Below are 24737 nucleotides of genomic sequence, written 5' to 3'. Positions count from 1 at the left end.
AGTCCAATTGTTTTTGTCTTTCAATGGCCCAAAAAAGCTTCACAAAGACCCGAAAAGTTTTCTGCTTTAGAAGCAAAACGTTGCAAAAAAAAAAAAAAAAAAAAAACTCTACGTGATGAGGTTAGCTCTTTTTGAAATGCGGTTCTTATAATATGTAATGTGCTACTTCAAAGTTTGTACTTATCTACATGAAATATGTGTCAGCAGAATAATGTGCTCTAATTACGGTAATTAATTACAAAAGGATTTAATATTCCAGTTGAGACAGAAGTTATTGTGCATGTGTTTTTTTTCTTTCGTTTGTCTCTTTTGGATGCTATTAAATCCTCGTGTTGTTTTGTGCTGCACTCCAGTCCACTGCACCTGATTCTAACGATTTATGAAATTTATGACATAATAAACAAGACCATATAGGCGCAGCAATAGCTTCTTTTCCATTTTTTTTTTTTTTTTCTTCACAGATTTTGCTTGCAGTTTGATAAGATCCACTGTTGCTAAGTGACATCATATGAGGCATGAGGAGAATGGCTTCTCTGAAAATTTCACAATCTTTTCAATGCAAGACAAAGGCTACACTTCTCGAAACGTCCCTTTTGTGTTTTTAAGAGAGTTGCGTACATAGATGCAGATAAGAGAAGAAGAAAAGCATCAAAGATGCACTTTGGGGGACAAGAGAAGAAGCGACTTTCTTCAAGAAACAGAGTGGAACCAGAAGAGCACCTCTACTCATCCGAGTCCTTCTTGATCTCCAGGTTCCAGTCCCAGGTTGAGTAGATGTTCTTGTCGTCGTCGGTGAAGTGGGATTTGATTTGGTAGAGGCCGCGCGAGACCAAGCCTTGAGGCGTCTCATCGGTAGGGAACGCAAACTCGTGTTCGTTCTCACGAGGACAGTAACTGCCCATCATGTAGGACACCTTGTCCACTGCGGGGACAAAAGGAGTGGACAAAATGGGTCACGTAAAAAGTTCTAACCCAATCCCAGATCTCAATTAAAGTAATTAGTAAATAAAATAATAATAATAATAATAATAATAATAATAATAAATCATAATAATAATAATAATATAGATTTTTTTATTTGGCAACCTTTAGGGCAAAACCTACATTTGACTAATAATAATAATAATGATAATGATAATAATAATAATAATAATAATGATATAGATTTTTTATTTGGCAACCTTTAGGGCAAAACTTACATTTGACTCCTTTTCTGAAAGTCACATGATGGTACTTCAAGCCAGCGACAATTTCTTTGTTGACCTGCAAATACACACACTCATCAAAATAAATAAATAAATCGCCACTCTGAAGAATTTCCAATTAACATTTAGTTTAATCATTAGAAAAATTCTGGAAATTGCTTTTGTGTTCACTCGATATTGAGCACTGTGAATATTTGTTGGGCAAACATGCAAGGCCCAGCAGACTGGCTAGGTGCACAATATTAGGAACACTTTCAAGCATCACTTTCCTCTTACCTTAAAGTGTATTTTCAGCTTGTATTTCACTCCTTCCTTTAAGGTGAACGTCTTCTCCTTCAAGCTGTTCGCATCTCCTGGACAAAGACATCACATGACCTCAGCCTACCATCACGACATTTGACCTCAAAGTGGTGACCACAATCATCACCATTCAGATCGCTCTTTTCTTCCGTTCAAAAGCCAAGTTAACTTTATTTCACCGTGAGCTTGAATGGCTCCATGCTGAAGGAGAGGAAGTTTGAAAAGCAATCAGATATGGATTCACTGCTTAATCCTTTTATATCTCAATTTAAATCAGAGCATTGGTCTTGAGTGCTTCCTAATGGACAGTGAAGCAGGAAGTACGATAGCAAAACGAGGCTAATAAAAACAGCCCGGGGTTGTGTTGATAACACACACGCACACACAGGTTAGAGGTTCCTTATTAAAAATAAATGTCCATGTGACACACTCAGGCATTTAAGTAAAAGCAGACATTATTCTTCCTCTATTTCATGTTAAACCTCCCGAATCACAGCTCCAATTGTTCTCATTGCAAAAGGATTAAATTATTCTACTATGAGATGAATTGTGGCACATTTACTCCACTCCTTCGCCTCCCCTCAATTCCCTCGCTCTCCATACATTTCTCTCGTCTCCGGAGGCACAGGAGCGAGAGAAGCTGCTGAGAAAATAGGTCACGCCGTCTAGCTGTTCTCCTCAGACATATTGTACATAACATACATGCATAAAACCTTGGTGGGCCGACTGAAGCTGAAGTCAAAGCAAAAATGGCCGCTTTTGTGTATATTAAATTTTTACTCTCCATCAATTTTTATATAAAATATATATTCTGAGGCATGATTGGAAATATATTGCACCACCACCCTGTTTGTTTGCGTTATCTCATATTGAATCATTTCCAGGAGCATCTGAGTCATTTCCAGCAATTCAGCAAACGTTACATTAAATATAACACAATGCATTTTTTTGAATGTGTCCATTTGTAGGACAGGAAATGATTCCGCACAAAGTTTTTATATGGAAATGTGTGAATGCAAGCAAATCCCTACACTTGTACAGCACATGAATACATGCATGAATGCAGACCAACACCTCACACTAGCTCCCTAGCTGCTGCCTCCGCTTGTGCCCAGGGGGAAATGTCAATAATGCCCACTAAGCAAACATTTAGCTCTCTCACTCTTTCTCTCTCTCTTTGGACACACCCAATGCAGACATTCTGCTTGTGAATGCAGCACAACTTGGTGGGATGCCTTGCTCCAGGGCAGCCTGGTGATTTGTGCATTTGAGTTAGCAGCAGAGTGTAGCAGTAGTAAGAATTAAGGAAACACTTTATGGCGTGTGTTTGTGTACCTGTCAGATTGATGGTGACCGATCCGGAAGGCTCATCAAATAACAGGGTCAGTTTGGTCACCTGGACATTCGGGCCGGAGAAGTCTGCAGAATATGACATTTATGAAGCCAATATTTTCCTTGGGTTATGAAATTGAAAAAATAAATTATAATTTGATGAAATGAATACAACAAATGCATTGTGTTGTTATGTTATAGTCTGTGTCGATCTTGTGATATCAGATGTCAGCCTGACTGTGCGATATGAGATGTTGCTGAGCAAGCACTTTTGTGTGCATATGTGTGTGTGTGTGTGTAATCAGAACTTGATGACGTCAACTGCATCCATGTACAGGAGCCGTTACATTGATTGAATGAGAGCTGCAGTAACATGGCCGCTGAGATGAATCATGCTAACAACATATACACAAACACACACCTGACATCATCGGCCGGTTCCCCAGCAATGTCTGCTTGTATTTCACCAGACTCTCGTCATCTTTGTCCAGTTCCTGAATCTCCTGCAAAGTTTTCTGAGCCGGCGGATTGTAGTTGAGGTTCCGGTCGTCTTCTTCCTCCTCCAACGGCAAATCTCTCTTGTCCATCAAGAATCCTATCAAAGAAGATTAATGGATGGTGTTAAAGAGAAATATTTTTCAGTCACACACAACTAAAATAATCTAAGTGCAGACAAGACTGGATAATAGGAGTAATATTTTAAACTAATAATCACAATTAGCTAAATTAGTTATTAACTATGACATCACCATTGATCTGGAGACATTTATTTTGATGCTTTCTGTGTGACCTTTTATAAAGTGACCCAATTTAGTCGCTTTGTGTGATCATTTGAGGCAATAAATTCATACCACAAGACAACCTGCTGTTTACTCTGGCATCTCAGTTTTAATGAGACGTATCAGCTCGGTATGTAGAGGTAATTGGATGGCAGGAAGTATACAAACACGCACACGCGAAAGAATGCACATAATCACTTTGTGTTATGGATTCAGTCAATATATTAGCGTAATGTATCACACACACACATACACACGTGTTTCCCTGCACCGCTTGCTTCGAGCAGCACCACACCCATTCTGAGCTCAACGTGCTTGCCTTTGTCCGTTACCATAGCAACTCTTTCAACTCCCTTCCCGGTGACATCATCGCTTCGCTTCGATGTGACTGAAGGTACACCCTCTCGGCCACATGAATTTTCATTTGACGTGATAAAACATCCATCCGGGCAGCCATCATTTTATATGTACACCCAATGTCATACACCGGGGTCGCCGAGAAGGGGGAGGGGTGGGGCAGACACCTGTCAGTCAAATAGATGAGACATAAAGACCCGAGATGATTGACATTTCTTGGCCGTGGTATCTGGTAACTGACTGAAATCCTGATTTTTCCAGCAAAAGCTGATTTGAATTTCATGAGGCTCATAATGTATGTGTTTAATTCCTATTGGGCCCCTACGGAAGAAATGGTATTGTTTAAATTCAATGCGGTTAATGAATGTAACATTACCTCATAAATGATTTGCCCACCAGCATTTATCCATCCATTCATTTTCAACACCGCTTATCAAACTTTACCTTCCCTTCTGCAAAAATCCACTATCACAATGTTCTGGTCTCCAGGCTACTGACCTGGCACACTGACTATACCTCTTCTCATTTATTTTTAAAAAGCAAGCTTTCACAGAAATTCCATCGGCTATGTTTTAACATGGATTCATTAAACTATATTGTAATAATTACTCTCATGCCTATAAATGCTTACAAAATCAAAATTAAACATTCATATTTGTACGGATTGGTTAAAGCTATTGTGTTTTGTTCAGGTTTACAAACGCAGAAGAAATGCACAGACAAAACAGTTGTATGAATAATTTAGGTTCTTCTTTGGGTACTTGCAGAAAACAAATAATTACGGAAGTCTATCTCCATTGTCATCAGTGGTGCATTGGAATGACAGTTCCAAACTACAGCAACACTCTTAACTAGTCACGTCAGCCAGAGGCCTGTTTGGTCACATGACAAATTAGGAGACTCGAGTCTTGCTGTGGGCTTCGCTAGTTAAATCAACATGTAAAAATCAACACAATGTTTGGCAGGCAATAGATTGCTTCGGGCGGAAAGTGAGAAATGATGCTTACAATGGAAAGCAAAAATACACAACACTATTTGCAATGATACATATTAAAAGTATCCGTGTTGTTATAAATGGTATAAATATGCTATAATGGCAAAAAAATAATCAATAAGTAATCTAACGAACATAAAATGGAGACTTCGAAGTGGAAAATGAGCCAATTGGTGAACTTGTTTTACTCAAACCAAATTTCCTAATCCACTAAAAATTATTTTTGTTGAATTTTAGTCATTGTATAGACTTCTTAAAAAATATATATCTGGATACGGATGATTTCATGTGAACAGTGAATTCAACAGCATTTTGTTTCAGTGTGTGAAGTAATGTCAAAAACTTTTTTTCCCCCCCAGGCTAAACCATCACCATCATTACACATTATATATATTTTTAATCAAAACGCGACCAAAATATGTAAGATAACCTCTGTAAAGTACAACGAAAACACGATACCGTCAAGTACTTATATTTTATAGGCCTTGCTGTTATTAATGAGATAAATCTCTAAATCTCCAACCAGCGTGGCATCTGTTTGATCAAATCCAGCCATTTAACTCGATTAAAGAAGAAAGCATCAACAGATTACATTCATTCCAGCGTGGGGCCTTCACCAAAACAACTTGACAACGAGACCGCTATCGATCCGCCCAACGCCGGCTGCCCCGTCAGCACTCCGAACGGACCCTACTCCCGAGCTGAGTGACACCCGACGCACACGTGTGTCATAACCGACATACAATAACTCCGCCGGCCGGTTTATTATGATTACACAGACCTCAAACACACGCGTGCACGTTCAATAGCCTTTTATTATCATGGCGGGCTTGTCGATACCGTTTACGACCGGGGAGGAAATGCAGCTAGTGCTCACTTGGTATTTAAATTAGTTTTTAGCAGTAATACATAAGACCTGTTTGAGACAAAGCTAGCTGCCTGGGGACTCTGTAGTTAAATTTTGGAATTAATGGGTCCCTCAAGGCCTCAGAAGTGAATCTTTTTTTTATTTATTTACATTATAAACTAAGCTTGTTTTTGGATTTTACAGAAATATTGCAGGAATGTTGTGTGAGTAAGAATGCAAGGATGAATGAGTGCATGGCGGAGGTTAATCCAACGGTGGGTGATCAAAAGAATGAAAAGAAGGAAGAGGAGAGAAAACCAGGTCAAAAAATGATGGAGGATGGGAAATGAAAGAGCGAGTAGGCATTATTATCATGTAAAATGATTGAGGGAGGAAAAGAAGGGTGGGGCTCAGTGTGAGGAAAAACGAGAGAAAGGATTTGATTTGAATGAACTTCGGGATTGCAAAACTATTAGAGGCCTTTTTTCTTTTTTGCTGCATCATGTTAGTTCTAACCGAATGAAATGATCTGTGCGTGGGTTTCAGAAGTGCTGTCTTCAAAAGCATGTCTGAGGTTTTTTTTTTTTTTTACTGCCAACTAATGGCTTTAGTGGCTCCGTGAAGAGCCACAAAGCCTTATGGGTACATGGATTTAAATGCAAACATCAGTATGCAAAGATGTTTATAATAACTGTGATGAGTTTCCAGCTTCAGCATGATCGACTTTGGGGTTTGGTTACATTCAATAACGTTAAAATAAGTGGACCAGTAAGAGTTGCGCAATACTTGACGATGTTGCTTGGTTAGCTTCACAAAGTGGAGGTTGGTCGTGGGCTCTGCGTGGAATTTGAATCTGCTTTTCTTTTCCTGGATACTTTAAAAAAATAATAAAAATCATGGTAGATTAACTGAAGATTCTAATTTTCCAGCTGTGAATTTTATCTTGCTTCGTTTTAATAGACTGACCCTACATTAATTAACAGATCCAACCTACATTAATTAACTGCACTACCATAATTAAATTAAGCTTATTGAACCTAAGTAAATTAAATTGGACCCAATCATATTCATTTTGACATAAACTCCAATAAATTATGTTGACCATTAAAATTGCTTAATGCTTAAAGAAAAGCAGTAAATTAGGATTGATTTTTTTTTCTCTGCCTCATTTGACTTTGACCTCATTTGAGTCTCTAACTTTGGACAAGAACACCCATGATTGGTCGCCAGTCAATTATAGGACACCCAAAGACAAACAACCATCAACACTCAAGAAACATTCATCTCCAAGTGCTCCATAGCAAAAACCAACACAAGTAGAGCAAGAGAGTATATAAATTGTGTCCCTTCTGCTCATTTTCTCTATATTCAGCACATTTCATTCACTTCTCCTTTTCTTATGAGTCTTAAAATGTCTTCATCTGCCATAAACTTCAAAAAGTCCCTACACACCTGCGTGTGGGGAAACCCCGGAACCTTCCGCCATCTGTCACTGTTAAGCACTACTGCAGAGAGGCCATCAAACACACGCATACAAACACACACACGGCAAATTCAGAAGTTGGTGACATCATTTGTGTGCTGTGTCATCACATTGGCCCGTACACAAAAAGAATTATTTGCACATGACAGAATTTCCCTTTGCAACTCCCCATCCATACATTTGAAGACAATTCAATCTTGTGTGAAGTGAAGAAACACAACCGTATGGGCACAACCGCTATGATGCAGGGAGACAAACACACTCACACACACACACATGATCAATAGCTATTGATTTGCTATCTTTGGCTTGTCTTGGCAGCGTTTCATGTCGGACATAAAAATGTCCACACCCGGCAAGATTGAGACATATGGCGTACGTGTGTGTGCACACACACTAAGAGCACACATGCACACCCTTTAAATGTGGACATGTAAATGTTAAATAGCGAATGAAACAATTATGAAGTTGTCTAACACATAATAAATCTAGTGAAGTTGTACTGGACTAGTTAAAGAGACCGCACACACACATGCACGCACACACACACGCACGCACGGCCGGCCTCACCTCTATAGCACATAGTTAGCCACAGCAGCTCCAGTACCTGACCCCCAAACTCACAGGCGTCCACTCCCAGCATGCTGCCTCTGTGCGGGGCTACGCTCAACGTGACAACTGGGTAGGGAAGAACCGGGGAAGCAGGGAACCCTCCACAGGTAGCCCTCAAAAAAAGTAGAGCATCCACTAAAGTGAAGAAAAAAAAGAACGGGGTCAGGCGTGCATTTTCCTCCTCTGAGTCAAATACAACAAAAGGGAGATTTTGGAGAGGAAAGCAGAAAGAGGGAGGCAGAGGCACGGAGGTTATCCTTGGGTGTGGATGTGAGGGGGGGGGGGAGTGGGAGAGAGAGAGAGAGAAAGAGAGAGAGTGAGAGAGCGAGCGAGGAGGAGAGAGGAGGGTGAGGCAGCTTTCCACACTTCTTCCCGCTGCTTCAGTGACAAAAAAAAAGGAATACAGACAAAAGCAAAAGTGTAAGATGCTTTTTAATGTGGATGCAGCATGGCTGGCTGCAGTAGTGTGATACTCAGACGCTGGCTATCGATTCGTAGCTGTGCATCCACCGCTCCCCCCCCCCCCCCCCCCCTGCACGCCTCCCACCCCCATCGTTCACGGTACCTCTGTCATGAGCCCAGAGACTGCAATGAGCTCATCCTTTAACCCTCCCTCCCCTCACCTCTTTACACCTCATTCCCTCTCACGCACTCGTGCGTTCTTTGACTTCCCTTCTCCATATTTTATTCTCACGCGAGGTGTCGTCTCCCTCCGTCCATTTGTCACCCCGTCATCATCGTTTCTTTCCATCTCACGTCTTCTTTATCTCCCTGTGGGTGACCACACCCTGATGCACCCACAACTCCTGAGTCTTTACTCATCCTCCTATTTTCATCCTCAAAAATGGAGGGGGGGTGCATCTGCCACTAGACAATCAAACATTGGTCTCTTGTTAGGAGTGCAGCTTTCTAAATGTGCCTTAAATATTCTCTTATAGAAACCATTTGGACAATCTACTATGTATATTTATTGCAAGCAAACAGAAGCCAGATGGGCTTTAAGTGTATGTTGCTAAAAAAGAAGATTCAGGGCGATGAATGAATTTGAGATATTAAGTGAGAAAAGTGAAAAGGGCATAAGGAATTAATGTTGCTGTCTGATTTCAAAGTTAATCATGACAAACACATTCTCACAAAGGCCAAACGATTCTTAAAGGGAAAGTCAAAAAATTTCTTCACAATAATATGTTCGATGCATCTCCACTAGTCTAAACACGACCTTTTGATTAATACTAGTCAAATATGAATAAAGCGTCCATTTTTATCCATCTCAGGAGGCGGCCATTTTGTCACCTGCTGTGGACTAAAAATGACATCACAATGCCTAAGTAAATGTCACATGACCAAAGGTCGAGCTGTGATTGACCGTTACCTGACCCCTTAAGTGTCAAACTGCTGAATGCCATTGTAAAGACCTTTTGACTTGACATTCCCATTAATGTTCCGTTCAGGAGGCAAGTAATGTGCTGCCTTAAAAACAATCTTATGCTAAGATGTGCACACGCATACCTCAGACCCAGACAAAGGTCCAATATGTGGCTCAAGCTTCATTCCTCCACCAAATGGTGTTAAAAAGCACCCTGCGGATTTCAGGTTTATCAGGATGTCGCGCCCTGTAAAACAACACAAACGACGAAAAACCTCGTTAGTGGTCGAAATACAACAGCGCTGTGAAGTGCAGAGCAAACATAAACCTAGCACTGAATCAAAAAAACCAAGGTAGATTCCACCAATGAAAACGTCACTTTAAAACCACTATGAGCTAAACCAATATCTTAAAATGGTTAACGACAACCAAAATGAATGTGATAGAACGGCCTCACTCTATCAATCGGCCTGCCAGTGGCAGCAGCGAGTCTCTCTCTCCTGTCTGTTTTAAAGCAAGCCGAGCATAAAGCTATTATATTCCTATTGCTTTATGGAAATATAAATCAAAGGCGGCAGTGGTCCCAGGTGGGGGGCCCATCTATAAAAATGTGTGGCTGAACCCCGCAGCCTGGATGGTGTCATAAAGAGTGTGTCAGTGGAAAGGACTCTGGGGCTTTAACTGTGCATTATCACAATTTTCTTCGTCAAACGGGACAAAACTGTTTAAGTACCAACACGGGGCGAAACCCGCCATTGCTTGTATCAAGAAAATAAAACATAAACTGAACTGTATATATTCATTTTCTATAGCGCTTGGCATTATAAGTCTCCTGCTTGACATGGAGAGAAGGATTACAAATAGTAAATTCAGCGTGTTAGACACAGGAATTAATTTAGTGGTCTATTACTCACAAAATTAGCACAAATGACCAAAATTATCCAAAGCACAGGTAAGAAAAAAAAAAAGGGCATAAAGAGGGAAAATGTGAGGTTTTCAGTTTGACCAATTTGCTGTCATTGACAGTAATCAAGAAAATGTTCCATTTTATTTTCTTCAATTACAATTATTGATATATCTGTTCATAACCATGAATTTGCTTCTTAAAAAAATGACGTATGACCCTACCCAAGTTTGAACGTGTAGATATGTCGGCTATTTGTCGCCATCTAGTGGCGACTCTGGTTAGAGACAAAGTAAGAAGCGTTACACTTACCACGCCTTGTGAGCATCACGTTGGACGTCAGAGCATGAAGCTTCCAAAAAGTCTGTTTACATTTGCAAATGGAACATGATAATACAATGTGTATTAATACTTATAGTCATCAACCAAAGTTGCACTGAGTTTAAGTAGTTGTGTCAATATCATGTTGTAGAACAGTCTCATCCACAGGCCACATGAGACTCGTTGCCCACTGAGTTATCTGGAAGAAGCAATTAAAGTGCATTGTGGTCATAAAGGGATAGTCTGGAGCTACACCCAGGAAGGTTGTGATGTTTAAAGGCCGTGGAAAAAAAAAAAAAAAAAAAAAAGCTCCCACAGCTGCCTGAATTGATACAAGTGTTGCGCGTGAGATATATTCACAATATATCATTTATTTTATTAATTAATCCAATTGTTATAAAATAGAACACGGGCTTTATTTTCTACATGGAGAACTGTACAACACAAAAACAAAAGAAAGCGTAAAAATAAAGACCGTAACAGTAACAACATTGACTAAACGGGCTAAAAATCCAAAAATATGATTTTTTGTATTCCACATGATATCAATAGATCGTGTTAGAATTTTTGCTTACATTCGTTTTGAGCTTCCCATGTCACACTTTTTTTTTTCAGTAGTAGCCACAGTGTAAACATTTTTTTGATGATTAAAATGTATATCCCATTGTAAAGTTGATCTTTTTTTCCTCTCTCCCAGACAGTAAATGTTGAAAAATAGAGAAGCAGATAAATAGAGGAAGGGCGTACCTGATTTTTAGCAAAGACAGAAAAGGGGCAAATCATCTGCTACTTCACTTTTCTTTAAAAAACACACTGGACAGGTTGTGCGGGAAAGCCATGTCTTCTGTTTTCCTCATGAATATTCTGTTAAAACTAAAACAAAGAATAAATAACAATTCTCTCAGTGCAAAACAACAGAATATTGTGAACGCGGAGGAAAAACATGAAATTAACGACTACTTTTTAGTACCGTTTTACCTTCCAATTGCAACATCTAAAATTAATGTCGTGCACAAAAGCATTGGTATAAACTATTCAACTCTAATTGTTTTGCATTACAACAACATCATCAGACAGATTTACCACCTGTCAAGATATGTCGTGATGATGACGATTTTCCGTGAAACAAATGTTGAAAATATTGGACCAGAACTAGAAAATGCAAAAAAGGTGGACAGATGACAACAACAAAGCGCCGTGTATAGAGGAAGTTACAGTATGATTTTCACATAGAGTGGAGGAAAGACAAACTGGGCTCTTTGGTGATGGAGCCCCTGCCTGGAGATGTGTTTGGTCGTCATGGTAATCCTCCTTGACCATCACATTAGGCACTTGTCATCGTCGGGCTACGGCAAAGTTCTATGGCACTGTTTTTGCATGCGTGTGTATGAGTGTGTTTGTGTACACTATGTCTGGGCCAGCTGAAGTTCCTCCAGTCCATGTTTGCCCAGGTGATATCTAGCCAAGTCCTTCCTGGTCACCAGTCCAACCACCTGAAGAGTGAAGAGAACAAGCAGTTGAGGCAGTGACACGGATGCATTTAGTAAGGGCGAAAAACAAAAAACGAAAAAAAAAAAGCACAGCAACATTCAGTGGAGCGCAAACCACCAAGGCCAAACAATAATGCCAGAGAACAATAAATTCCTCCCTCTTAGTTTAGTAGCTGACGTAAAACTTTAGATGCTTATAAAAATATTCTCCTATGTAAAAAAAATAAATAAACTTACCGCCAAGCTGAATAGTAAATTTGAACTGGGGTTAAAACGACAGGATAGTGTTATATTATCATCCAATAGATGGCAGTAAAGTGCTTTGTGATGTGAGTGACAACTGCTAATAAAAGTGAATATTTTTTTTTCTTTTTCAACATTAACATGGATACCAACACAAATAAAAATGGAATCTTAGATTTTGTGCTTGAAACTGGAGACAATTGCCCATGCTTACCCTGTTCTCATCATCCACCACAACCAGGTGCCTCAAGCCCAGCGCTCTGACCAGCTTGAACACGCGAGGAAGAGATGTTTCCTGCAAACAAATCATCAAAGATCACTACATCCACTTATACCAACAAACAGCTGAGCGTTCTACCTGTGGAACGGTGTAGGGCGTTGGATTCATGAACTCCGAAAGGTCCAGCATACACTCTCGCTCATCTTGAGAGACGTGGATGCTTTGGATAGGGGGGAAGCGCGGGTAGGCGTCTCTGAAGTCCTTCAGTTGGAGCTTCCTCTGGGTCAGCCGTGACCGAGCCAGCTCCACAAAGACCTTCGAGCACAAAGCGAGGGGAGGGTCTAGTGACGGTCAAATGCGTTCCTCCTTCCACTCACCTTGTGCTTGAGGAGAACGATGAGCTGTGAGCGAAGGATGAGTCCGCAGAGCTTTGCTGGCTGAACGGAAGAGAAGAAGTCAAATGAAAGGCTAGCAGTCAGATTGGAAATATTTGGATGATGTGTCACAGGTGACTAACCTCTTCGCCGGATTCACCTTGCTGCACCACCACGGGGAAACCATTGTGATTGGTCGATGTGTTGCTCAGGATGTCGACGATGGTTCCCACCTTTTCTACCTTGTTCAGGCAGGTGACGGGAGAACTCATCACTTCCCTGAAAAACAAATTGACAAAAATTAGGGGAGATTATTTAGCACTGGGGAACTTGTGGTTTTCTCCAGTTTAGTCAGAGATGTTACCGAGCTGTTAGCCAGTGTGAGGTGGCAGGAGCTTCCCAATGCAGGAAGGGAATGCTCTGCAGCTTAATGTGGATGTCATACAAACCCTGACGGAACAAGACGGAATATTCCATTATCTGTATGATTTTATTTCAACACCATTTATACAACAGAAGCCAAACTGACTTAAAAACAATGCTAATATTATTGCGTACCTCCACAAAGTAGTCTCCAACAATCTTAGCCGTCATCAAGACTAGCATGATGGGAAGTCCATACGTGACGTTTCCCGTGGCCTCCACCATGATGACGGTCAAACTGAGCGTCATTCTCACAATGCCGCCTACACGCACAACACACGATTATTATTTCACATTGGACACGCGAAGAGCTGGCGTCCATTAGAAGTTAAATCAACTCACCTAACTGAGCTGCGGCTCCGATCAAGGCATATTTACCAGGATCAGCCCAGATCTAAACACACACGTAACTATTAGAATCCAGGTATTTGTGCAAGTTCTTTCCAGACATACCGATCCGGTGGCCGAGATGGCGGATAACGAAATTCCGCACAGTCTTCCCCAGGCGGCTCCGATAAGCAGAGATGGGATGAAGACTCCAGCGGACACGGTGAGGCCGTACGTCCAACAAGCCAGGAAGAAGTATGTGAGAGTGAACAAGCCCAACGTGAGAGGATTGTACGATCCTGTCAAGGAGAGATGGGAATAACCAACAGGCTTTTTTTTTCCTTCTGCTTGTGGAATCACAAATATTTACCCGGCTGGTTGTGGAAAAGGCTCCGGACACTTCTCTCTGGAGTGTTGAAGAAGGCTGTTGCCATGGCGTTATATTCCCCATCGGCACAGAACAGCTGCAAATACAAGAAGAAAAAAAAAGCTTCATTTCGGAGTATTATTTGGGATGGAACAATGGATCAAGGACACATATGTGTGCTTACTTCCTCAAAGGCTGGCACGAAACGAGACTGACTAAAAAGGGAAGCTGACGCATATGCAATACTTATTTTTTAAAGTCTTTATATGTCCCTAAAAGTGTGTGTGTGTGTACCTGCAGAGGGTACTCCTCCGTGTGCTCGGGATCGAGAGGTTGACAGTCGTCGGAGAAGTAAATCATGGTGAACGCCACTGTCGCCGTCACGGCAGCCACCAACATGGCCTCCATCACTTGTAGACAAGGTCGATGGACGTACCTGACGTGCACGCAACATCATGTTGTGGTTTCAGTCAAGAATATTTTCACGCTCATCCGTCATCACCAGCAAAATATTTCGATGACAAACGTGTTTTTAAAACCAAAGTAGGTGTATGCTGACTTCTATTTAACATGAGTTTGAACGATTGGTCCGACGATAACGTAGAAAATATTCGAAGTTCTCTCACACCTCTCAAAGCAATCATACCTGTTTCTACACTGTGACTATTTTTAAACTTTAGTCACATGACACCAGATGATGCTTGTGCACATATTTTGTATTATTTCTGCCAGACACAAAAGACATATGACCCTTTGGCGGTGACTAATGCAATACTGTTCGTCCTCGGACAGCCTTCACCTTATCCTGAAGATAGTCAGCCAGTAGTTGAGAAAGTTGAACAGAGCTCCTAGAAGTCCACCTGCATTGGGAAAATGAGTTTTTTTTCTTTGCACTCCACATAGCAATCAAACTGATTGTTGAGAAGATGCATGAAGATTTTTTTTTTTTTACCTATAGCACCCATGGCAATGAATAAGGGAATTTCATAGAGGTAATAGGCCACGCTCTGAAAAACAAAATTATATGGTGTCATTCATACAGTTTGGGCTTAAAAAAACATTTAGGTGCTTACCTCATTCTCAAATCGTCCAAAGTTGATGAGACCAGGGTTGGAAAGGTCACCCGGGTTTTTGTGGTAGATGCTGAGGAAGAAGTTCAGGGTGAAGGTAGAGATCATGGATGCAAAAAACTGCGGATGAAAAGGAAAGGTCATAAAGGTCAGTTACTGTTACGACTAGGAAATCCTGATCTCTGTGACTTACTATCCTCCATGTGAGCATCTGGTTCCAAAAAGAAGCACCTTCTTCGAGGGAGAAAAGCACGCCACCTGTTGACCCAATTTTTTTTTATCTCTACGATTTTGACATATTGAAATGGTGTAATTTATTAATAGGCACACGCCTTTGCCTTGATCCTTCTACCAAGCTCGTTATGGTTTAACTGTGGTTCTACTGGTTCTCACTAAACTCCTTGCAGCTATTTAATATTGCCCAACTCCATTTTGATGTTGATTTTTACCAACTGGGGCTCCAAAAGCAGCCGAGACTCCAGCGGCAGCTCCGGCAGAAACAAAATCTCGTTTTTCCGTGTCTCTGCGGAAGTATTCGAAGATCTGCAAACAGGCACCAAAATATTTTCACCACGCACTATAATTAAGACAAAAAAAAGGATGGGCATGGTGTTATAATAACACACACCCAACACTGACCTTAAAATCTCTTTTTAAGGAGGTGCTCCTACCCTGAGACACTCCTGCAGCTACAACTGCACCAGAATGAATCATAGGACCTTCCTAAAAAAAATGGTCACATAGACAAAGAAATACCCCAAAAAATTAACATTAAAATAAAATGTGTCGTATTTATTTAAGGATTTAAAATGTTTCTTACCTTTCCAACAGCGAGTCCACCCACAACTGAGCAAATAACACCACACACTTTCACCACCAGTGTCTGACAAAGAACACACAATATTCAATCAAGCAATTTTTTTTTTTTATTATTAATCGGTTATCCCAAGTATGTGTTGCTACCTTGAGTCGAACCACTCTAGGAACCTTGACTCCATTTAGGTAACACTTTATTTGCGGGATACCACTTCCTGCTGCAATAGGCTTCAAATAGTAGATGGAAAAATCAATTTGATGAGTGGTGATTATTTTTTCACAGATTTTTTTAATCTTCCTCTTACCTCAAAAAAGGCAACAATGATTGCTCCCACCATGACAAAGGCGGAGTTTAAGACAGCCCAGAGGATGAGAGACAGCGACAGTCCGCCCACCTCTGTAAACCTCTCAATATCTTCAAAGGTCAAGGGTCAAGGAAAGCTGTACTCACCTTGAGAAGTGCTTCTCATAATGTTTACCTATCAACTGAGTTTATTGAAATGTATCAAGGATACTTTCTTTGACAACTTGGTATTTGATTCCAGCCAGCTGCTCCACCACAATATCAATGAAACAGGCAATGAGGCCCGTCAGGAAGCCGATCAGGCCACAGACCACCCAGCGACTGATCTCCAAACAGCGAAAACCCTAAAACAATGAGGTAGGAAAAGGAATGTAACCTTCATTCACTTGAAATAAGCATAAGTGAATATATTTGATTGTGTGTGTGTGCGTGTGTGTGTGTGTGTGACACCAACCCACTCACCAAGTAACTCATACGCCTCTCCTCCTCCAAAAACAGCTGGTTCTCAATGTTATCATAGTCAAGACTCTAAACATACCAACAAATGCAAATAAAAATTTTAATTGTAACTTTTTTGCACAAGCAAATTAATCTTACTAAGGATGATCGCAAAGTTTTTCCAAGATAATTTTACCTCAAATTTGAGTGATAGTAGCTTCTCATTATGAGGGATTTCTTTGGGATGACCTCGATGGGACTCCTGCAAGATGGGGAAAAAAAAGGGACTCAGATTGATGAGAGAAGCATGACATTAGTCAAAAATCACATGAATCTATTATCTTCAGTATCTTCAAGGAAACAATTGTGACGGTGTCAAGCCTCAGGACAGTCATGTGACCCTCAGATGGCTTCTTGTATATTTACAATTACAACTTTTCGTCCTTGATTGAACTTCTATAAACAAGGCAAATTGTATGCTACTTTGATAGATTTCGTATGTTCCATTCACAAAATAGGAACGTCCTCATACTACGTTTTTATTCAATATATTGAGGGAACGGATGTATAACATTACGTGAAAAGAGTGGGAGAGACATAAACCTTAAAGAAGTATCCCAAAGTGACACTTTACCTCATCTGGTGTGACCTCCTCTTCTAAATCCACATTACTGAGTCTTCCTATTTGAAATACAGAACCTCCTCCAGGCTACAGAGCATGAACACAAAGAAGAAATACATTAATCAATGAATGCTTTGTGAATATAAACATCATGACGACTCACCACAATAGCCAATTATGGGGAAGAAATGGAACACAGACACAACTCATTCATTTTCTTTTATACTGGTCCTTTATTGCTGCCTTTAATAACACAAATTATTTCTTTAGCTGCAGTAATTAAGCAGAGTCTAAATGTGGAAAGTACAATGGAAAATGCAAAACACTGAACTAAGAATGAGTTGCGTGCGTTTCCACCTTGAGTGAGGACAAAGTGTGACATGAATAGTTCTGGTGGAAGTACGCTTCATTTTCCAGTGTTGCGACGTAAATGGAACAGCTGACTACAATGGTGGTAGCAGATAAATAAATGAATTTATTCTCGATAATCAACTAATTCAATGAAAGATAAATTTCAGTAATGCTCTCAATACTGTCAATACCACGTTTTTCTTTAATTAACTTGGAGGATAAAAAAAAGATGCGCCGATATGACGAATATTTAGTTTGCAAATACTATATCTTCGCAAACATTATTTGCAGTATTTTTACGATTATTCATTGAGAAAACATGTACTTCAATCAGCTGTTAGCTTAGCATGCTAGCTTTGCAGTACGGACCTCTCTGGAATGTTGACGTTTATCGGCACCGTTCAGCAGCGGCGTCGCTTCCCCCGTGGCACCGGACTCATCAGCTCGGCTGGACCACGACACTTTTTTCGTGATGTTAGCCATGGCGGCCACCGGAACCTCCAACAATTACGGTGTTACTTTATAAATCGAAATAAACGATTAAATTGAGCCATCTTTAGCCTTAGTTGCCCGAGATCATCATTCCCGTGACTCGTGACGCTTTTGTAAGGGTCGCGTGCTGGACCAAAAATGTCCGTTATTCGCAATGAATGCTGGGTATTGTAGTTTTAAGCTAACATGCCCACACAGGAGGTGATAAACTACTATTGTCACTGAGTATGTTACGAATAACCATACACATGACATTTAAAAACACTTTCTTTCTGGATGAAGGATATTAAATAATTAATTTTGTGGAATTTAATAAGGAATCCTCTTAAGGCACTTTTTAATGTGCCATCATGTGGACAGTCATTCCAACTCTTATGAGATTCATCTTAAGCAATTTAAAGCAAATCTATTCAACATAGTGAAGCAATCACAGCCCACTCAGTTAAACAACTATTCACACTCACTCACCCATAGCAACTGTACTTTTTGTCTCCTGACTCAACAAAGGAATTTATCTTCTGCTTTCATTTTCATTTTGAGTGCCATCAACAATTCCCACATTCCTGCACAAACTCTTGTCTATAGAAAAAGAAAGAAAAAAAATGACAAATGGCACAACAGTCAGTAAACCTAAAGGACAAAAGGACAGATTTTGATGACCGAGTAATTTTCACCACCAGAAATATTCCAGTTGGTCATTTACAAAAGTCCAGTGGTGATCCACTTCCCACTTTCAATTTCATGCTGGCTGCTTTACCAGCAGCCAGTATGTTCATTTCTTCAAACGGGACATTCCTGCACCAGACATCCCTCACAGGTTCCTCTTTTGTAAGTATGACTGATCTGAAAGAAAAAAAAACAGGCTATTTTGGCCACTTTGTCATTTTTCATGAAGGCTACTGCAGTCCTGTGCCGATATGGATGAAGAAAGACCTCTACTCCACTCAAATGAGGCATCACAAGAACCTACGGTAAGAGATCCAAAACTTACCCCTCCTAAAAATACTACTTTTACTGTAGTACATTTCAAGAAGTTTGAATTTTGGACACATTTTAAATCATTTAATCTCCGCTCTTCAATCCAGTTCAAGAAATTCAAACTGCTCCTGGCTGTTTTTGCGGCAGTCTTGGGGAATTTCAATTTTGGCTACTCCCTGGTCTACCCGTCTCCCGTCCTGCCAGTGCTTCAGGGTCCTGATGTGGACCCCCGGCTAAGGATGGACACGTCCCAGGCAGCCTGGTTCGGCTCAGTCTACATGCTGGGAGTGGCCCTCGGCGGGTTCGGAGCTATGCTGCTCAATGACCTGATTGGCAGAAAGCTGAGCATTATGGTGTCAGCCATCCCTTCTGCTATTGGGTCAGATATTAAATTATATTTCAAAAGATAGTAAATTGTTGCTGCAAGATTGAATACATTTGTTGGTTGTCATGGCAACTGATTTTATTCTGAATGTGTGCATTTCAGTTACGTGTTGTTGGGAGGGGCTGTGGAATTGTGGATGCTCCACTTCGGCCGGTTCCTCACAGGTGTCGCCGGAGGGGTCACAGCGGCTTCCATTCCTGTGGGTTGCCATGGTTACATTTTTTTTATCCCTTTATGATAAAACATTTGCTTTTTTCCCCATTTCTTAATAATGATGCAATCTATTTTGTGGACAGACAAAACTTCAGTAAAAGGTCATTCTTTGCATTTTTTTTGCTTTTTTTCAGGTTTACATCTCAGAGATCTCGCACAAATCATTGAGAGGAGCTCTGGGAACCTGCCCTCAGATTACGGCGGTGTTCGGAGCGCTGGCGCTATACGCTTTAGGTTGAACTTTACATTAATCACTATGACTGAATGAATTTATTTTGTTGCAAACATGTAAATTATGGGATATTTGGTTTTTGACTAAAATTTGAGGATGAACCTAGAAATGCACTAGAACCTGCAGGTCAACTTAATTTGACCTTTTGAATGCAGATTTTGCACAACTTGATGTTCTCTAACTTTAGCATATGTCCGATGATATGATGTACAGGTCTGGTGTTACCGTGGCGATGGCTTGCAGTGGTAGGATGCATCCCGGCATTGCTGATGGTAGTGCTGCTCGTCTTCATGCCCTACTCCCCCAGAAGGCTCCTCTCCCTGGGCAGAGAGGAGCAGGCCGAGCGGGCCCTCCACTGGTTGAGGGGAGCCAACTATGACATACAGAGTGAGCTTGACGCCATCAAGGTGAGAAGTCCACTATGAAGAAGTTAGAACTTGACCAGAATAAAGTCGGACTGGGTCACAGTGTATGATAGCAACTCACAGATTCTCACGACGTGCTTTTTCATTTCAGCACAGCATCAGTCTGCAGAAACGGGTCACGTGGTCCCAGCTGGCCAAGCCCGTCTACTACCGGCCCATCCTCATCTCCGTCGTGATGCGTTTCCTGCAGCAGCTGACTGGCATCACCCCCGTTCTTGTCTACTTGGAGCCCATCTTTTCTCAGAGCAATGTCTCACTGGAGCCTAGGTGTGAAATGCCGCCCGACTTGTTCACCCATTGCGCAACACGTATCATTATCGTTAATTGACGACCATTTTTTACATAATTAGTCACTGTCTCTGTTCACTGTGTCAGATACGATGCGGCAATCGTCGGATTGGTTCGCCTTGTTTCTGTCAGCTTGGCGGCCATTTTGATGGACAAGGCAGGGCGGAAAGCTCTGCTGTACACCTCCAGCTCTCTGATGTTCTTATCCATGCTGACTCTGACCATGATTTCCCACGACACACCAAAACCACCTTCCAACTTCACCACAATGGAGCGCAACCTCCACCATGACGCTGCTCAGCTGGCGAGCAATCAAACGGTTGTTCCACTTATCAGCGTCGTCGTATTTATATTTGGTAAGCGATTAAAAAAATCTCCTATTGAAAGCCATCGATGCAAGCTTTTTGTTTGTCTCCTAGGATACGCCATGGGATGGGGCCCAATCACGTGGCTGCTCATGTCAGAGGTGTTGCCTCTGGCCGTCAGGGGCGTGGCCTCGGGATTGTGCGTGGCTGCCAGCTGGTTGACGGCCTTCGCGCTCACAGACGCCTTCACTCACCTGGCAGACGCTTACGGCCTGTACGTGCCGTACTGTTTTTTCACTGTGGTGTGCGTCCTGTGTCTGCTCTTCACCGCCTTGTGCGTCCCAGAGACCCGAGGAAGATCTCTGGAAGAAATCGAGAACTATTTCAGGACACGCCGATTTAGTAATCATGATCACCCCAATGCACAACAAACGGATGAGTGAACATTAGATATTTCTGTGTGGCATGTTCTCCCACTGTTCCTTATGTGATGAATAATAATAATAAGCTTTGTTCGATTTTTTTGCATGATATGTTATGCTGACATTTTCGAGGGCCTTTGGAGAAGCATAAGAAAAATTAAAATGGCCTCTGATTGCAGAAAGGAAGAAAAAGAAAGGATCAATATTTGACTCTACTTGAAAAAAAATTGAATGCAATGCTTTGTGGATTACACGCATACCGAAAGACATTTGAAACATTGTAAATTATTTGCATAATGACATCCAGCAGGTTCGCCAATGTCGGGAACAAATATGTTGGCACCTGTCGTTTTGATTTACCGCAAACGGGTCACGTGGGGTCACGTGGTCGCAGGCTTGCATGGCGGATGCATGTACAGTATTGCTGTGTGTGTGTGTGTGTGTGTCTCTGTTTAATGAAATGAGTGACATTTTGGCTGTTTTTGACAAAAAAAAAAAAAAAGTTCTCTTGTACAAAAGCTGAAATGATACTTGATGATAATGAATGACAGTGGAAATGAATAAAAACAAAAAAACAGGAATGGCTCGTCGAACTCCAGATGTAATTACAAAAATGCATTACACAAAGGTGACACATTTTATTGACGCATTTTGATTCGTCTGACGTCATGACTTTGATGCTTGCGTAATATCCATTGAGAGAGTACGCAAGGTAGCACATCATTTTGCTCGAACAAAAAAATCCTGAATAATAATGATGAAAAGTTTAAATTAGTGGACATTCACGATCAAGTCGCCTTAGCAGAAGTGTTTGGAAGAGTGTACTTCTCTCCACTCAGAGTTTATATACCTGCTGAGTCAGATTCTATTTTTGCATTCGTGACTCCACCCACTTTGTGTGTCCCTAATTTACTGCCCTCTCGCCACCGCTGTCCCAGGGACATTCGACTAAAATTCTGTAAGCAGCAACATGTTCTAGTGTATCTTTATGAACAGAATTAACACATTTTTTAACCTTTGTAAATAAATCTTATTTGTTGAATAATTTTGAGTGGAACTATATTAATTGTGTAGATCTCATTAAAAAAAAATGCATCAAAATATGATGAAGTCTTACCACTAACACTTTTGGAAAAGTATAAAAACTGTATTGGCTCATTTAAGTTTGTAAAATAATTTTAATGAGATCAAACACGTCGCAATATATTTAATATTGTGCTAATATGATTCACTGAATCATACTAGAATAATATTTTAACATGAGTTTTTTGGCCTACACTAATAAAAATAAATAGATAAACACTGTTCTGAAAAGTGCAAGTCAAAATTGAATATCTTAATTTTGGATATAACTCTAGATTGTGTCGGTTAGTAGATTTTTTTTTTTTTTAATACATAGTTGCGCCCAGAGTTATCTTTTTGTTTTACTCGCTATGTCAACTCATTCACCAAACCGAGTCAGACCTAAACAAGCCATCTGCCTCCACAGCTTTTGAATCCAGATTAACATCAAAATATTCTGTGTAAACAGTTTGAACCATTTCTCATAAAGATTTGTCCTCAGGCACTTCTTGAGTCTGGATGTGAGATTAAATTAAATATAAACTTGCATCATTTTATTTATTTATTTATCTTTTATTTATTTAATTTACTATTTATTTATTTTTAGGTTTTTAGTTAGGGGATTTTTTTTTTTGCAAGCATGTTATGAACCCCCAAGAAAAAAAAAAAATGGAAAGGTCAACCAGCACGTGTATTTCATCGCTTGACAGTGCAACAATAATATAATGTACAATGCTGTGAGGATGTCTCTACCGCTTGGAATGTCGCTCATCAGGCCCATCGAAACAGACACGCACATACCACCACCACCTCACCCATTTGACATCATGCGCAGGCAACACCCTCTCACACCTTTCCCTACATGGCTTACTTGTGTGTGTTTTCTTTTCTGCAGAAACTTAGCAAATAAACACGACATGACTAAAAATATCAACACCCCGGTGAAAGCTCCAGGCTTGAGTCCGCAGTGCTTATAAAATTCCAAAACAGGAATAAAAAGGCGGCTCAGTTCCGTACATGCTGATCTGATGACAAATGGTTGCAAAAATGCGGTGGAACAGGCGTGGAATCCCAACATGTATTTGGAGAAGAGCTGCTATGACAGACGCACGGAAAAACGAAGCCCGGGGAAAGTCACAATAAATGCAGGTGTTGAAGAATCTTTACGGGAATGTGTCGAGAAATGCAGTAGTGGAGAGGGGAACCTGTCACATGTATATCGAGTTTTACAGGCTACGAGCTTCTTTAGCGACGTGTAGAAGATGAGTCATTGGTAACTTTTGACATTCCTCGCAGTGTTGCTGCAGGTCAAAATCTTTCCCAGGTAATATACTCCCAAGAAGCACTTTTATGTCTGATTTCCATTGACGTCATCCTGATTTTTTTTTTTTTTTTTTACATCCTTGTGTTAGGCTTGGTGTAATTATTTGAGGCCCTTTATGACTGTAAAAAAAAAAAAATCACAGCAAGGTATAATCAGCCTATTTTGACAAATACTGAAGAATTTCTGTAAATTATCTCACTTCTACCCACGCTAATCACTGGTGAGCGATATTTGTTTTGGACTATCTACTAATTATTGTCCTTATCTCATCATAGCGACCAGACATCTTTGAGTGAAATGAAAACTTCCTGTTGGCTCACTTGCTTTGTTTGGGTCCGCTTAAAAGCAACACTAAACAAGATGCTGTTCTATTTTAAGCTGGTCGAAACCACATCTTTAATTTCCAAAACACATTTTTAATGTCAGACCTGTGTGCCACAGGAAATTACCCAACTTCACTTAATTGGGGAATGCTGGACTAAATTTCTGAACATACATTTTTTAGATGCTACAGCTGATTTAGTATAAATATTCAAAACTAACCCAATGGTCAAGGTCACTCTCATCTCCCTCATTTTTTTTTTTTTTTTTTCAGAATATTATGTTGACAGATGCGCCTCATTCTCTTAAACATATTTGCCGCACCTCTACCCTTCCTCTCTTGTGACATTCCAAATATTCCCCTGCGGGATGTTCATGGACGTAAATCCATAAATTGAGCTTTTCCTCTGTTTATGTTGTAGTCACTCCATATCGTAAAGTTTGGAGCTTTGTAAAAGCAGACAAAGAAGAAGAATGGGCAGCTAATTTGTGTATACATTTAGATAATTTGACTTGACTTTCCCTTTTAAGAAAAGGGTGCGGCGATGCTACACGACACATCCTGATTTCAGCAATTTTGTAATTAAAAGACATTGATCGACATTCCGATCACGTACTTTTCCACAGGAAATGTCCAACGGAAGTGCCATTACCTTAAAAATGACAATCAAAATTCAGACTACTTAAATATATTTCCTTCAACTGTCTCGAGGGATATGTTAGTTTTAGATGTTGCATCATCCAG

The 24737-nt window shown here is 40.6% G+C and overlaps 3 protein-coding genes across 6 annotated transcripts; 1 reads left to right on the top strand and 2 right to left on the bottom strand.

Moving 5' to 3' along the window:
• Positions 1-427: 427 nt before the first annotated feature.
• On the bottom strand, positions 428-10694 carry arhgdig (Rho GDP dissociation inhibitor (GDI) gamma). Of its 2 annotated transcripts, XM_049744902.2 has the most exons (8): positions 10492-10694; positions 9419-9522; positions 7868-8044; positions 3259-3432; positions 2841-2924; positions 1482-1558; positions 1200-1263; positions 428-922 (listed from the first exon to the last, which is right to left on the bottom strand). In XM_049744902.2, exons 3-8 carry the CDS (start codon positions 7938-7940, stop codon positions 723-725), a joined length of 672 nt encoding a protein of 223 aa, XP_049600859.1. In that variant the 5' UTR covers positions 7941-8044; positions 9419-9522; positions 10492-10694; the 3' UTR covers positions 428-722. The 2 variants fall into 2 exon arrangements, with proteins under 2 accessions (XP_049600859.1, XP_049600860.1); XM_049744903.2 differs by lacking the exons at positions 9419-9522; positions 10492-10694 and having other exon boundaries at positions 7868-8087.
• A 157-nt stretch (positions 10695-10851) lies between these two features.
• Positions 10852-18616, bottom strand: clcn7 (chloride channel 7). 2 transcript variants are annotated; one of them, XM_049744871.2, is made up of 25 exons: positions 18506-18616; positions 17207-17281; positions 16769-16834; positions 16597-16662; positions 16346-16478; positions 16136-16245; positions 15978-16058; positions 15835-15897; positions 15654-15737; positions 15464-15557; positions 15208-15272; positions 15018-15134; positions 14897-14951; positions 14744-14804; positions 14239-14380; positions 13948-14041; positions 13704-13876; positions 13593-13644; positions 13386-13513; positions 13192-13277; positions 12971-13106; positions 12831-12890; positions 12592-12768; positions 12448-12528; positions 10852-11993 (listed from the first exon to the last, which is right to left on the bottom strand). In XM_049744871.2, the coding sequence occupies exons 4-25, from the start codon at positions 16606-16608 to the stop codon at positions 11907-11909; spliced, it is 2091 nt and encodes a 696-aa protein (XP_049600828.1). In that variant the 5' UTR covers positions 16609-16662; positions 16769-16834; positions 17207-17281; positions 18506-18616; the 3' UTR covers positions 10852-11906. The 2 variants fall into 2 exon arrangements, with proteins under 2 accessions (XP_049600828.1, XP_049600827.1); XM_049744870.2 differs by lacking the exon at positions 18506-18616 and adding an exon at positions 17915-18266.
• A 30-nt stretch (positions 18617-18646) lies between these two features.
• slc2a6 (solute carrier family 2 member 6) lies at positions 18647-21758 on the top strand. 2 transcript variants are annotated; one of them, XM_049744882.1, is made up of 9 exons: positions 18647-18869; positions 18935-19008; positions 19123-19394; positions 19503-19599; positions 19748-19847; positions 20059-20252; positions 20362-20537; positions 20646-20914; positions 20978-21758. In XM_049744882.1, exons 1-9 carry the CDS (start codon positions 18647-18649, stop codon positions 21304-21306), a joined length of 1734 nt encoding a protein of 577 aa, XP_049600839.1. In that variant the 3' UTR covers positions 21307-21758. The 2 variants fall into 2 exon arrangements, with proteins under 2 accessions (XP_049600839.1, XP_049600838.1); XM_049744881.1 differs by having other exon boundaries at positions 18742-18865; positions 18933-19008.
• The last annotated feature ends 2979 nt before the right edge of the window (positions 21759-24737 follow it).

The sequence above is a fragment of the Syngnathus scovelli genome, chromosome 16 (genome assembly GCF_024217435.2).
Source record: "Syngnathus scovelli strain Florida chromosome 16, RoL_Ssco_1.2, whole genome shotgun sequence".
Taxonomy (NCBI): domain Eukaryota; kingdom Metazoa; phylum Chordata; class Actinopteri; order Syngnathiformes; family Syngnathidae; genus Syngnathus; species Syngnathus scovelli.
Note: the sequence above shows the minus strand (reverse complement) of the source record. Positions and strands in the feature narration are given on the sequence as shown.

Coding starts and splice junctions, on each gene's coding strand:
- arhgdig (XM_049744902.2), bottom strand. CDS start 7,940: ATGCTGGGAGTGGACGCCTGTGAGTTTGGGGGTCAGGTACTGGAGCTG. Junction 2,925..3,258: donor GAACCGGCCGATGATGTCAG/GTGTGTGTTTGT, acceptor CATATTCTGCAG/ACTTCTCCGGCCCGAATGTC. Junction 1,559..2,840: donor GGTCACCATCAATCTGACAG/GTACACAAACAC, acceptor GTCTTTGTCCAG/GAGATGCGAACAGCTTGAAG.
- clcn7 (XM_049744870.2), bottom strand. CDS start 18,028: ATGGCTAACATCACGAAAAAAGTGTCGTGGTCCAGCCGAGCTGATGAG. Junction 14,042..14,238: donor CGGAGGAGTACCCTCTGCAG/GTACACACACAC, acceptor TTGTATTTGCAG/CTGTTCTGTGCCGATGGGGA. Junction 13,514..13,592: donor CGGAGCCGCAGCTCAGTTAG/GTGAGTTGATTT, acceptor TTGTGCGTGTAG/GCGGCATTGTGAGAATGACG.
- slc2a6 (XM_049744882.1), top strand. CDS start 18,647: ATGGCACAACAGTCAGTAAACCTAAAGGACAAAAGGACAGATTTTGAT. Junction 18,870..18,934: donor CACAGGTTCCTCTTTTGTAA/GTATGACTGATC, acceptor TTTCATGAAGGC/TACTGCAGTCCTGTGCCGAT. Junction 20,253..20,361: donor GTGAGCTTGACGCCATCAAG/GTGAGAAGTCCA, acceptor TTTTCATTTCAG/CACAGCATCAGTCTGCAGAA.